The 14523-nt window shown below is 44.6% G+C and overlaps 2 protein-coding genes across 4 annotated transcripts; both read left to right on the top strand.

Moving 5' to 3' along the window:
- Nucleotides 1-19: 19 nt before the first annotated feature.
- On the top strand, nt 20-7473 carry josd1 (Josephin domain containing 1). Of its 2 annotated transcripts, XM_034559052.1 has the most exons (6): nt 20-242; nt 606-743; nt 859-1836; nt 1934-2062; nt 3365-3559; nt 4764-7473. In XM_034559052.1, exons 3-6 carry the CDS (start codon nt 1457-1459, stop codon nt 4861-4863), a joined length of 804 nt encoding a protein of 267 aa, XP_034414943.1. In that variant the 5' UTR covers nt 20-242; nt 606-743; nt 859-1456; the 3' UTR covers nt 4864-7473. The 2 variants fall into 2 exon arrangements, with proteins under 2 accessions (XP_034414943.1, XP_034414941.1); XM_034559050.1 differs by lacking the exon at nt 606-743.
- Nucleotides 7474-7864: 391 nt separating this feature from the next.
- Nucleotides 7865-14521, top strand: cbx7b (chromobox homolog 7b). Of its 2 annotated transcripts, none has more exons than XM_034559045.1 (6): nt 7865-8225; nt 9980-10023; nt 10204-10269; nt 10527-10593; nt 10789-11143; nt 11735-14521. In XM_034559045.1, the coding sequence occupies exons 1-6, from the start codon at nt 8157-8159 to the stop codon at nt 11932-11934; spliced, it is 801 nt and encodes a 266-aa protein (XP_034414936.1). In that variant the 5' UTR covers nt 7865-8156; the 3' UTR covers nt 11935-14521. The 2 variants fall into 2 exon arrangements, with proteins under 2 accessions (XP_034414936.1, XP_034414937.1); XM_034559046.1 differs by having other exon boundaries at nt 7913-9528.
- The last annotated feature ends 2 nt before the right edge of the window (nt 14522-14523 follow it).

The raw sequence follows: 14523 nt of genomic DNA, 5'->3' as shown, positions 1-14523 counted from the left end.
GGAGCCAGAGAGACGCCACTGCGCATGTCCGCGTCTGCACGGACGGAGACAGACTGTGAGAGAGAGGGAGAGAGAGAGAGAGAGAGGGAGAGAGAGAGAGAGGGAGAGAGAGAGCTATACTAGGGAAAGATTGGCAAAGACAAAGGACTGAACCGCCTTTAGGGGACCAGGAAAGAGTAGTTGTAGTTTAAACAGCGGGTTGTAATCGACCAGCCGTGACGCCGCCGGCGGGGAGCGACCAGGTGAGTGGTCGGGCGGAGGAAACGAAGTTATAAGACGGGAAAGGAAGCGCCGTGGTTGTGTTTCGCTGTGGACGCAGCAGTCACGTAGAGCAGCCAGAAGATTATCGCCAGATATCTGTTACTATCGAGGACGAATTGCATCCGTCCGTGTGTGGTTTCAGACCAGAACAGCCGTGTGTGTGTCTGTGTGTCTGTCTGTATGTATGTGTGTGTGTGTGTGTGTGTGTGTGTGTGTGTGTGTGTGTGTGTGTGTGTGTGTGTGTGTGTGTGTCTGTCTGTGTGTGTGTGTGTGTGTCCTTGTTTTGTTCGTAGCTGTTGCCACATTTCTGCTAGCGTACTGAACAGGGTGCTTCCTCTATCCAGTCCAGGCTCCTGGAAATGTTTACCTTCTTCTCATTCTGGGGTCTGCAGACCAAGAGGAGAAGCGTATAATGCCCCCCACCCCCAGCTATCTATCATCATCAATAACTGGGGGGGGTTTTCAAAAGTTTTTCAGACTAAGTAAGCTGTTTTTAAGATGTCATTCTGGGCTCTGTTGACTTGGGCTGGGAATTTGTTTTAATCAGAAGGCAGATCATGAAAACACAGCTTTTCTCTCTCTCTGTCTTTCTTTCAGGTGTCTTTCAGCATCACATCCTGGTCATCTCCGTTCCAGTGGAAGTGACGCGTCATGGTCATGGTCATGGCCCGGTGATGGAAAGAACTGTGTAGCTATAGGCTTGGTGACTGGATGGAAAGAGCTGTCAACACACACACACATAAAGATGGAGGAAGTGGAAACGCACAGAGAACAGCAGCAGTTTGATTGACCACACCGCTGGTGGTGGTGGTGGTGGTGTTGCTGGAGGAGTAATCTTTCGTTTGGGAGGAGTAATCTTTTGTTTGGGAGCATCTGGAGTGTCTTTGTTTGTCGCCGATCCCATCGTGGGCTCCAGTTTTTACCTCCTGCCTCCTGTTGACTTTTCTGCACCGTTCTATCATTTTAGAGAGAGCAGGTGTTAAACAGCCACAGGTCTCATTTACCCCGCAACCCCCACCTCCCCCTCGTCCGTTCACAGAGACTCCCAAGCTCCTCTCTTCCAAACGGCTGAGAGGTTGCTATGGCAATGGTTGTCACGATGCCGATGTAGCATCCTGAAGGTAGTAGTTGTGGAGGTAGTGGTGGAGCTGGAGGAGGTGGAGGTGGTGGTGGCGGCGGTGGTGATCGTCCAGGGATGGGAAGCGCTCCGTATCCAGCTGGTGAGTGGAAGGGTAAGGGCCGAGGCGGCCTGCAAGAGCTGGGCTGCATGCGCTGGAAGGTCAGCAAGCAGAAAGGAGGAGGAGGGGAGGTGGCGGTGGCGGTGGCGGTGGGAGCGGATGAGAGGAGGTGCAGGGACCCCACAGACTCTCAGCAGCAGCAGCAGCAGCAGCAGCAGGATCTCTCATCCTCCTCTTCCTCCCTCTCCCCCCCACTGCCTCCTCAACCCTCTCTGACACCTCCAGCCATTTATCACGAGAAGCAGCGGAGGGAGCTGTGCGCCCTGCACGCGCTCAATAACGTCTTCCAGGACGGGACGGCCTTCAGTAGGGACACCTTGCAGGAGATATACCAGAGGTGGGAAAGCTGTCTCACCAATCCGTATCACTATTTAGCTGGTGTACATGAAATGTTGTGGCTAATCTGTTCGATCAATCCTGTCAACATGCTGCAGGCTTTCTCCCGGCACTCTGGTGACGCCTCACAAGAAGAGCATGCTGGGAAACGGAAACTATGATGTGAACGTTATAATGGCAGCCCTGCAGACCCGAGGGTTTGAGGCAGTCTGGTGGGATAAAAGAAGGTATGTGGGGCTGGTGATGAAAACGTCCTTTTCTGTGGTCTTTATTCTCGATCCTCAATCTAGGAATTGTAAAGGAGCTGAATGACAGTAATGTTATTATTTATCTTTAGATTTTGATTCACCCTTGCTTCTGTACCCAATCAGCAGGGTCTGAATGATCTCTGTGATTAGTCAGCTATTCCGTCAGTTGACGAAGTCTAAGAGACCGTTTTATCAGCATTCCTGTTTCCCTCATTAACGGTCTTACGTGAATGTTGGTAACAACAGTTGCCATAGACTTGCTTTTATCAGTCAAACAATGATGTTATCAGAAAAGACATATTCTGGTTTCTCTTGCTATTTAGTGCCAAAACAGCAACGCTGATGCTGATTGACGCAGGCAGTGGTGATTCCACCGATGGCATGTAATTAGAGCTTTTACATTTTGGTCATTGTAAATATTCAGTAAGGATATGTTTTCTGGTCAAAGTTATGTGTGTGGTGTAGCTGTGACCTCTTTGTGATGCATTCAAGTGCTCATGGGACATTCTGGCAGTCGCGATTTTAGAATCAGCTTCCAAACGACAACCTTGTGAATACATCAAGATACCAAATTCATGTGCTCCTCTTCTACAACATCCATGTTTGCTTGTTACACTATATATATATATATATATATATATATATATATATATACATTGTCATTTTGCCAAAGAGCAAGAACATTAGCCTACGTGATGATTAAGGGAGGGAAACTAATCAATATAGCAACATATTATGGAACACCCTTTTCCAATATATTTTCATTATACTGAGAACCTTTTTGTGAAGTATAATTTGTGAAGTCCTTTACATCTTTAGATGTGTGGCAGTTCAGCCATAAACGTGTCTGTTTAACATTTAATGGATTGAAAGCTTCTTCATGTTGCTGCATTTGTTTAAAATGATTAATTCTCCCTTTTTTGAAAATCAACCTACTTTAGTTTTGTTTTCATCTCCAGTGACATCAAGTTCATAATGTGTTGCAGTAATCTTCTGTTTAATATATTGCCACTACTGTGCTCCTCTTACTATCATGAGCAGTGTATCTTACACAGACTGAACCTTTTTATGATAACCATCTCAAGTAGGTTTCAGGAGTAAGGTTATCATATGGAATTGAAAGTTGTCTTTAAAGTAGTGAGTGTAAAATGGGCAACAGTAATGTAAGGATTATAACCATTTCTACATGACGGTAAAAAATAATTGCAATTGCGTGCTCAACGCACCGCATTACATTGAGACAACATTCACTCTGACAATAAATGGCCCTTCTCCCTCCAGGGATGTGGGCAGCATCGAGCTGTCCAACGTGACGGGCTTCATTCTGAACGTGCCATCCAACCTGCGCTGGGGGCCCCTCCGGCTGCCGCTCAAACGCCAGCACTGGATAGGAGTCAGAGAGGTGGGCGGAGTCTACTACAACTTGGACTCCAAGCTGCGTAGCCCTCAACCCATCGGCAACCCGGATGAGTTCAGGTGAGGGATGCTGTGTGTTTCCGTGCACGTGTTCCCGACTATGACATCTATTGCTGTTATTAGGACTATTGGGCCATCGTGGATTCATCCATCACATGCAGGAGCTGATGCTCCCTTGTTAGCGGCAGGGTGGTGGTGATTGTGATGGGATGAGGATGATTATGTTGGCCTGTTTATTTTTACACTTTGGTACAGAGTAAGATTTATTTACAACTGCAGTATTGGCCAGATTGCCATGTCACTGATATTGAGTTTGGTACTCACCTCTGTGACTTAATTAGCACTTTCTGTGGCCATTTCACACATGAAAGCAATAGATGTGTTCACAGATGGGAGGTGCTTTACTGTGAAGCAGCTGCAGGAGGTGCAGAGTTCACTTTCCAGTAGATAAATACTGTAGCACAAATCGTTACAGCTGTGGTAACACAGAAAAGGAGAATAGATCAGAAAATAGTTTGATATAATCTAGAGCCACAAATGCTACATTTCTACTTTACATGGGAGCTGCAGAACTGGAGGTAGACATTAAAAACAAAAGATATAGCCAAATTATTTCTAGTGGCTTGCGGAACCACACAATAATATTTTTATTGTCTATGTTTTCCTTTTATGTACCGGTAGGTGTGTTTCCTAATGACTTTGTGTATGTCTTCAGATTTGTCTTTATAAAGGAATAATGTGTAGTGTGAAAGTCGTCGCTCATAGCGACAAACCCACAGATAATTATCCCCAGACTGTACAGTTCCTCTCAGATCTATGGAGCGTTTTAACATCTTTTAGCTCATTGCTTTGTGTTTTTAGCCCGAAAAAGCTTTGTTTCTAGGAGCAGCAGGCAGCTGTTTTCAGGCATAACCCACTGTATGCTTCAGTACCTGCTCGACAAACAGACAAAGTTAGTGACTAGCTTGTGAACATAGTGGAGCATTTAACTGCTAATGAGCAAGAGATTTCCCCGAGGAGTCTGTGAAGACCAAAACAGAGCTAAAAGTAGAGTAAATATTGGTCTTACATTCATCAGGCAGCTAACATCCCTCTAAATAAGTGTCTGTTAGGCAGCTTTGGAAAGTGAGTTGTTGCTTCCCCATGTAAAAGCAGGTCTACCCTTTAAAATCTTGCGGGTGTTTTTTAATTTCATATAAATAGATATAAAGCATCTCGCTTGTGATCATGATAACTGTTGCTGTCGTCTTTTACCAAAACCCAGGAAGTTTCTAAGCCAGCAGCTGCGAGGGAAGAACTGTGAACTCCTATCGGTGGTCTCTGAGGAAGTGGCGGCCCACCAAACGTGGCGGTCGGATGGCTAAAGGAATTCACCATTTGGCCACAGAATGAACAGGAGAGGACGTAACGTAGTGCGCAGCCGATCGCATGGATGCACAGTCGCAGATATATTTCCCCTCCTTTTTGGGGTTTTGTTTACACAGCCATTGCTGGACTCTTATCGGAGAGGATGCAAAGCAATGAAGGAAGCAAACACTTTACAGGGAGGACTGGAGGATCACAGCACTCACAACACAGTTAAGAAGTTACTATTCTGTTTCGGCTATTCTGTTTTTACATATATATATATATATATATTGACTATTTTTCAATGTCGGTTTTTATTTTTATTTTTAATTTCTTTTTACTGTTCAAGTTTCCAAAGTCACGGGAGCTCAATGCTGTGTTTATCTGCTGTCCCTCAGTGATCCTCCCTGCTACAGTCATGATGTTCACTGTTTCAGTCCCTCTCTTCACGTCGTGAATGTCTCGTTGACCCCTGACCCCCCTCCCCCCCGCGTCCTTCACTTTCACCAAAGCGTGCCCTTTCTTGCCTCGGTGTGACTCCACCCCACTCCTCCTATCGGACACCTTTTACATAATCAGTGATTTATCACGCTGCCAACTTTGTATTTCATCCACTTACGAAACACTTCTGGCACAGTCTGAGCCTGCACTGTACCAAGGCCGTGTGGACATAACAGTTTTATATGCAACAAAGCAATGCAACGCCCGGGCCAAGCCCTCCACCTAGTGGACGCTTGCCTCTGGTTCCTTTCAAGGGAAAAGTAACCGCATCATTCATCAAGCTTTTTAATTGTTCAAATAATTACTTGGTAGGAATGAAGAGTGCTTGTCATCGAGGAAATAATGCAATACTAACGTCTGTCATCACTGAGTAGAATAATACTGGATCATTATTTGATATCAATCAAATTACGGTGATAAGAAAACCTGTTGTCTAAATTGTTGATACAAATTAAACATTACATTACAGAACTTGGCCGTACTTGGTATTACCAAGACGGTCCTTTTCTGAGCTTTCAACCGTATCACACGGCTGTCATCAGCAGACCGAGTTGCCAGAGAAATTAAGATGTTCAAACTTTCTTGTAGTGCTAAAACTGCAAGTGGATTAATTAAATTAAAAAAAGTAAACACAAACAAATGCCAAACTTCTCCTTTTATGATAGTAAACGGAATATCTTTTACCAAAACATGCCATTTAAATAGGAAAACCGTGGCTCTGAGAAGTTGTTATGGACATTTATCACAATTGTCTGGTATTTGATGACGTAATTAATCGTGAAAGATTGGCAGATTAATCGATAATGACAACCTTACTTTCCAGCCCGTGGTTCTTTGGCTCTTGAGTGTCTGCTGAGGACTGGATGATACTGTCCAAAACTGTTTTAATTTGTCCCAATCCCCCCACAGATGAGAAAATAAGGATGCCCCACAGGGGGTGGTATTTATTCGTTGCATTATGTTCTGGCTTCGCACTGGTCCCAAGGGCCACCTTCACTGCAGCCCTCTGTAGCACAGGAGCTGAGCAGGCTCCTCCTCCTCTCCCTGACTCACACTGCTCTGAGAGTAGTCAGCGGGGGGTCTGTAATGTGTTACGGTTTCAGTCTGAGGAGAAGTTTTGAGGGTTGGTTGCGTGAAGGGAAGTTGTCAGTTTGAGACAGAGCGGTGGGAGGGGAGATGGAGCGCAGTGTGCCTCGGGTAGAGAAGAAAATGTGGAAAGAAAAGTGAAAGTCGCCGGGCTGGCTAGTGAGCACAGCTCCAGCTGGTGGTGTTGATTATTTAAAAATAAGCCTTATGAGAGATTCCACTGTCTAATCTATCAGCTTAAGAGAAACTGTCAACACTATGTGTATTGTCTCTCCAAGACAATATTGGCCTTAACTTGTTTACATGAAAAAGAAATGTGTTCCTCTGAAAGATTACGCTGGGGCTGTGCAGTTTGATGCCATTTCAAGAGATTTATTCCAAAGCACCAATTTATCATAAAGAGAAACCTCTGAAGCTCATCAAGTATAAGTTTGTTAACTTTTGCTGCCAAGGGCTTTATGTAATTTACACGTTTTTGAAATAGTATGATTTTATAAAGAGAACATGTTCAATGGTGCACGTCTTATTTAGGAATAAAGCACTTTGATTCAAGCCCAATCCGTTAGACCTTTAATGTCATAATATATCCAAGTGAACTGGCATCGAAACATCAGAGAGGCTGTTGTTAATTTTTGTACCCAATCACATCATGACGAGTGTCTCACAATCACATTCAATGTGTGCTTTTTCATGCCATGACAATCCATCCAGCTCGTCCTACTTAAGGAATCCTGATTGTCACTGTTTTTGTTTTGTTTTTGCATAGAAATAAAATGCTTTTATCGGCACTTTATGTATAAGCTACAGTATGGGTGTATTAAATGGGTCATTACTCTCTTTGAAAGGGTCTCTTTTCAGCCTGTTTTCATCAGTAGTAATTCAGTGCATTTACTCAAGTACACAATACAATTGTGAGGTTATTTTTCTTAAGAATGTCATGCTCCTACCACAATACATTTCAGAGGAAAATCAAACATGGAAAGCATTAAAAAAATACAATGCATTGTTGAAAAAATAAAAATAAAAAGTGGTTTCCAACATTTTTGAACCTTTCAGATGGTTTCTTTCCGAAAAGTGAATTCAGAATTGTGAAGCAGATGTATTTTTTTTCTCTTCATATCTTCTGAATAATCTCCCAACCCCTTGGATTTATCTTGCGCAGACTCAAATAGCAACTACTACAGTGAAATGTTACTTTTTAATTTATCGTGTATCATTATTGGTATCTTTATTGTTACCAATCTAATTATGTAATAACAGGCTATAATAACTCTTACCTTCTACTTTGACTTTTACTTCGAGACTTTTACTTGCAGCAGAGTATTTTCAAATCGTAACTCAATTTTGTTTAATAACTCTGTTTCGGTATCCATCCATAACACTGAATGATTAGGGAGCTGGTTGCGAGCGCGGACTCGTCGAAAAGGGGGGGGGAGGGGGGGCGCGCTTGCGCGTGCGCGCAATCGGGTGCGAGCGAAGCGGTGTGCAGATGTGTCGCAGATTTTTGTAAAGTCACTGGACGCACGGGAAAGAACCCGCTGGAGGAAGTCGCTCCGGGCCGGTAAACTGTCGGTGGAAAGCACCCAGGCGACCGGGGTGGGGGTGGGGGGGAGTAACGGCAGGAAGAGGACGGAACCGACGCCCCGCGCCGTCACAACCCGGACCCGGTAGCCCGGTTTACTTTGACAGCTACGAGCCCGGAGGACCGGCGGCGCGCGCGGAGATGGAGCTGTCAGCGATGGGAGAGCAAGTGTTTGCTGTGGAGTCCATCGTCAAGAAAAGAGTTAAAAAGGTCACCTTTTAGATGTTGCCGACAGGTCCGCTCCGTTTAGCAGCGGCACGGTTTGTGGGTGACACGTGTTTAGTTTTTTTTCGGGACGAATGGGTGCTGCTACTTTGTGTGTGCTAATGACATCTTGAGCGATTAAATGAACAGAATTGCGCGACTAATCTGGTTATCTCATTGCAGGCTGTACCCAAAGGGGCAGAGGAGGATGCTCCTTCAGTGTCGTGTTGCCATGTCTCTATCCGGCTTTGACATGTCATGTGTTGTTATTAACTCTTTAATTCTGGGCCTGGTCCCTTTGCTCAGGAGTAAGTTGCCATGTGGTGTTGACAGATGCAGGTGCGCAGCTAGAAATGACCGAGCGCGAGGGCCCCCCTGAAACTCTATAGTTTACTGCTATGAATAAGTTCACGTTGACTTGTTTGAAGTGACTGGGGCAGTCAAATGTGCCTTATGATACAAAGGGAACTCTAATTTTGAAGAAATGTCCAAGTTGAAAACTGTCAAATAGCAGCTAATTCTATTGGAGAGTAAATGTCTCAAAATGTCACGTCTTAAAATATGCAGGCTGCAACTGTAATGGTTACTTGGACTATTGATTCTTCTCTTTGTTTTGTTTTTCATCTTGCCACCAATCCATAATACAAACATATTTAATTAACAAGTATATAACATCTTTCAAGATCTTCACATCCAGCAAGGGTGTGGCATGTTTGCTTGAATAACATTTATATTTATATTGGCCACTATTCAGCCCAGAACAGCATGCTCTTTACATGCTTTACAGGTCAAACTACATTGCTTATGGAATATATTGAGTCTCACAGCCCTTTTACTGTAAAAGGGGAGCTGGGGAAGTCAAATGAAGTCTGGAAAAGTGGTGACTTCACCCGCTGAGAATAACTTTGAGACCTTGGAAGTCATTATCGGATGATGTCATTATCGGATGACTAACTATGAGTGGCTTGGCTTGTATATGGAAAACATTTGTGACATTTCAAATGATCTGTTAAGTATTGTCTGATGGCATGGGAACTTCCTGCCACACATACTGCAATCAACTGCAATAATATGATGGAATATCGACATCAAATTGTTAAGAAGATGGAGTAAAATGTTTTTTTAAGTTACTCTATTTTCATATATATCTTCATTTATTGTATGATACTATGAATGTATAATTCATAATGGTTTGTATCTGCCTCGGGGAACTCTATTTTGATAATTGGTGAAATGTGAGCAGGTGTTTTTTTTTTCTTACACCGTGCTGAAAAGAAAGCAGACATCCACGATGGAAACGTTGGTTGAGGTGAGAGCTGTAACCTTCTCTGGTTTGGGTTTAATAAGGGCTTAACAGGAAGCCAGCAAACATGTCACCTCCCACAGAAGGACGATGGCACCCTGGGGCTAATCGTCAACACGGTGCATCACCCTGCGAGTTCCAATGAAATCCAAATCAATGCTGGAGCAGTTACAGCCTGAATACCCCAATCGTGTCTGAGATATCACACGTGGTCGTATAGGCGTGTCTGTTGATTGAAGCAGCTCCAGTAGGTGATTTAAAAAAAGAAACACTTTCATATTTTTTTTAACATCAAAGTCAGACATCTGCAAAGAAATCCCATTTGATAGATGTCTTTGGGAGAATGACACATCATACATGCATTGAGGTAGCCATAAAGGCTCCAGTATATTCTGTGATGTAATTTATTAAATGCATTTCTCGGCTCATACCACTCACAAACGTTGTGTCTCCACAGGGGAATGTGGAGTATCTGTTGAAGTGGAAAGGGTGGCCTCCGAAGTAAGTGTGCGAACTTCATCCGTAGGGTGGACGGAATATGCTTAATAAAAGTCACAAAACGGGTTTCATATTCACGTTGCATATTGACGTGCAACGGGTTATCCGTTCGGGTTGTTACCAAAATGTTAACCAAACTATGCTGCGATAATGGACCGCACACTTTTGTGTAACCTCTCGCAGGTATAGCACGTGGGAGCCTGAGGAGCACATTCTGGACCAGCGCTTGGTGCAGGCCTATGAAGAGAAGTAAGGCTCCACTCCACTGGTTGCTTGAATTGTTTGACGAAACATTTTTAATTTATACACCTGCATTGTTGACGTCAATGCTCCATAGGGCACTGTTATGGGGATGCTCATTCCCTGGATATGGCTTTTTGTCTTTCTTCTTTTGTCATGTGAAAGAGCAAGTGTTCAAACAGAGCCTCAGAACGACTCTTAAGATGGTCAGCGATTATTCGCACAGGAGACATTTTGCCATTTTAACAGTGTGCTGGTCTCTGTAGGGAGCAGAGAGAGCGAGCTCTGGGGAACAGGAGAAAAGGAGCCAAAGCCAAAAGACTCATTCTGCAGGTAAAGTTTAACATTTATAAATAAAATGTTGTCCGCCCCTGTCCAGTGATTATACTCTATATGTAGTTAATCCAACTTTATTCTCCCCTTACACCAACTCATCCCTCTCCTCTGTAACCAGCGCAGCGTGTGACTGAAATCCTTCTGTTTGAAGAGTTACAATGTCCATGTATCCTCTCTTTGACCTTTATTCAGGATACTGTCTACACCATGGATCTCCGCAGTGCTCACAAAACTCCAGAGCAACCTCCGCCTCGCCTGCGTCTCTCCCTCGCACGCTCTCTGCTCCCCGGGGACGAGGAGCAGCCGGACAGTGCCTGCAAGCAGGCCCCACAACTGGCACATCGAGAGAGCAAACCCAGGAGGTCGCAGTACACATGCCTGGACTCAAACCCTCCAAGTCCCACACAGGAGGACTGGGAAGGCCGGGGAGAGGAGGAAGAGGAGGAAGAGGAGGAGGACAATGTAGAAAGTGGAGAGGATGGAGAGGAGGAAGAGAAAGAGGAGGCTCTAAAGGAGAAGACAGAGAAGAGCGGAGGCACTTTAAATGGTAAGTGTGTCAGTCGGTCAACCAGTAGACTCTAATCACCATCGCGACCCAGTTTACTTGACTCTGCGTGCGCCTCCTTGTAGGCACGGCCGTGCACAGGCTTTGTTCAGCAGGCATGCGACCAAAAACACTGAACGTCCTCCATCCTGAGCGGATTAAAGAGATACGGTAGACTCATTAAAGGCTGTGCATTTGAAGTTTTCAGTCTGTCTCGTATTGCAGCATCCCTTTGCTTGAAAGTTTGACACCACAGCAGATGTAAATCTTTGATAAATGACACGAGACAGACGTAAAATACATTTGAGTGATTTTCAAGGTGAGACGTCACTAATTCATCCCAAAATGATGGCGTGGAGTGCAGAATGTGACACTCCTGTTCTCAGCATCGCCTCAGAAGCACTTAGAGCCGTCTGTTCTTGCAGCCAAATATCGGCCTCTGTGAGAACATCTTTCAGAGCAGAGAGATTCCATCCAGTCCCGACAGGCGGGTTAACTCAATCAGAGTAGGCTTGATGCGATCACTTTCCGACTGCGACTCTACCTTCTTCTCTACCCTCCGTCTTCCTCTCTCCGTGTTCCTGTCTCACTCAGGACAGGACAGGGCAGACGAGTGGAGCTCCGCTCTCGGACCAGACGAGGAGGTCACTGCGCCAGAGAAGCCGGACGCCGTCTGGAGGCCCGTCCTCGACCCGAGGGAGGTGACAGTCACAGACGTCACCCTCAACTCCCTCACAGTGACTTTCCGTGAGTCGAGGGTGCCCAAAGGCTTCTTCAGAGACTGGGGCCAGTAGGTGTGAAGTCTGAATGGGTTGGGCGCTGTGAGTGAGACGAACCGGTTTAATCTCAGCGTGTGAAAGGGGGTTGAGGGAGACGGGGCTGCTGTCTGTATTCCCTCTCGCTCTATTCTTCCCCTCGCCTGCTACTTCCAGCCTGGCCGGCGGATCGTTTACATGCACCTGGACATACGCTGAGCTGTGGCTCATATATGACTGCCAGGTGTAGGTCGATTGGCAGGCTGCACACTTCCAGTTAGCAGCACTCGGGCCAGCCGAGGGCCATCGTTGGATCTCCCACTGTCCATCTGTGTATAATGTGACAAAGTAGCTGAGTTTAGTGATGTGTTAATGTTGGTTATAACAGGTATATGATATTTCATAAGTCATGGGTCTTAACTGTTGACACCTTCAAGGTAGCCCGTAGAGTTTGCTTCTTAACAAACTTATTTTTCTCGAGGTCTGACAAACGTGCCTAATGCATTTCCTTCCTCACAAAACATTTCGTAAAGCTCTTTTTATTTTATGAATCCTGCATTGCATACGTCCACGTTCTGCTGGTGCGTTCTTACTTGTTTTGGTGCCTTTCTGACCTGTGGAATAGTGTGAACGCAGCTAGGGAGCCACTCATCAAAACATTGCTCCATAGGGTTACTGGTGGTCCAAAAACTCCATGTGGTACCTTTTAACGCAGTTAACAGAATCGGCCTAATGCATGAACATTTTTGCGTTATTATCTCCTCTCGTGCTCTCATTTTGTGCGATTGGCACAAATGACACAATTTGCCGAGTCCGATTTGAGCTCTCAATTGTGCATCTCCCCAGAAAAGTAGTAACTACATGCATCAGATAAGTGTAGTTGTTAAAGATTATGAAGTAGCACAGAGTTGGAGATTAAAAATACAGGTCGAGTGAAGCGAGGAATCGAGAAGAACAGAAGGAAGGAAAGGAGGTCTGTAAACATGGCCGCTGTTTCCTACTCTCTTCCACACTAAACTAACCAATCAGAACGTGTTGCACACACTCTGGACTACGGCGAGGTGATCCGCCTGCATGCCTTTCTCCTCCAGTGCAGTTACATCAGTGCAAAGACGGTGGCCTGTAGTTCATCTCACAACATGCAACATCAAAGTAACTAGAAACTAGATGAGACTCGATATCGTCATGTACTCTGTAACTCTGTATTTGCTGTACATCATGAGGGTTTTTGTGTCCGTTTGTAGAGTTTGACCGACACGGTAAATGCCACACTGTTTGATAATAGATATCAATATATACTGTATATATATCGATAGCATTGAACATTTCATTACGTTATCTTGCCTTCTTAACACAGCTGACAGTGTGTCAATTTACTTATTAAACTGTATTACATCAATCATGTAATAATGCAGTTGGTATCGGTAATTTTAAGACCTCGACTCCTCTCCAATGTTTGCGTTTATATTGCGATACACTTTAGTACAACCATTCAAGCCTTGAAAAAATTATCCGCTCACAATTTATAGACATGCAAGCTATGATGAGGGGTTGCCACGAGATATTCCCTGATAACAAAGGATAGGTTCGCAAATTTTTCAAATCAAGGTGCCCGTATTGATAAGGGAAACAGGATTATTTTTCCTGTTCAGACAATTAAGAGATCCGGAGATCCTCAGAGATTATGTTACATGTGAACCTATCCATACAATAAAATAGTCAAGAACCTCTGCACTAAGCATGGGATGGGACATTCCCAGAGCCACTTGAATGCACCAACGAGGAAATAGACTAATGTGCATAAAAGACCACATTACCAATCAAAGAAGCATTCAAATACATCCAAGAACACATCGAATTAAAAACATGTTCAGCTTCACAGACTGACCTCAAGTAGCTGCGGCCATCGATGAACTCAGATATGACCGATATCACAAATAAAATAATAAAAAAGAGAAGGTCTAACCCTGCTGGCTTCCTGCCCAGTGGACACAGGAGCTGAAGTGAGGCGTCATGTCCACTGAATCTCCTGAACGGTGGCGTCCCATTGGTCCGCAAGTTGTTTACTCCGCACTGAGGATGATGGGTCAGCGCCTCGAAACTGTCTCTGTGTGACAATGAAGCTGCAGGGAATGGAAGTGCCTGATGTTGCATCATTTTGTTGTTCTGTCTGTGGAGCTTTTAGGGCTAATGTCTCTCTCCCTCTCTCTCTACACACGCACACACACATTCACTGATACTCCCCCAGCTTATTTGGTTTCTGTATGTCTGAATGATCCTCCACTGATGCTAGTAAGACTTGAAATATGAGTAGACTTCAAAGGAGGAAGAGGGTGGGGTGGACTTCAGGGCAGAAACATGTATTTTTCTACATTGACCTGAATGTATATTTATCCTTTAAAAGATACCTGTGTATTTGTCACGCCGATGACTGAACAGAATAGTTTTCATACGGTTTGGGATGTTGACGTCGCCAAATGTGGTCGTTTGTGCCGTTTCGTCCACCACTGAGCAAAGAGCCTTGCACTTTACTGTGATGTGGAGCTGCTCCAGTCTACCAAGTGTCATTGTGTATAGAATATTTCTATGGTAATACTAAAATAAATGTTGCTCATGTTTAATATTATT

This window comes from Cyclopterus lumpus, chromosome 19 (genome assembly GCF_009769545.1).
Source record: "Cyclopterus lumpus isolate fCycLum1 chromosome 19, fCycLum1.pri, whole genome shotgun sequence".
NCBI lineage: Eukaryota > Metazoa > Chordata > Actinopteri > Perciformes > Cyclopteridae > Cyclopterus > Cyclopterus lumpus.
The sequence above is the reverse complement of the archived record's forward strand: the minus strand, read 5'-3'. Positions and strand labels throughout refer to the sequence as shown.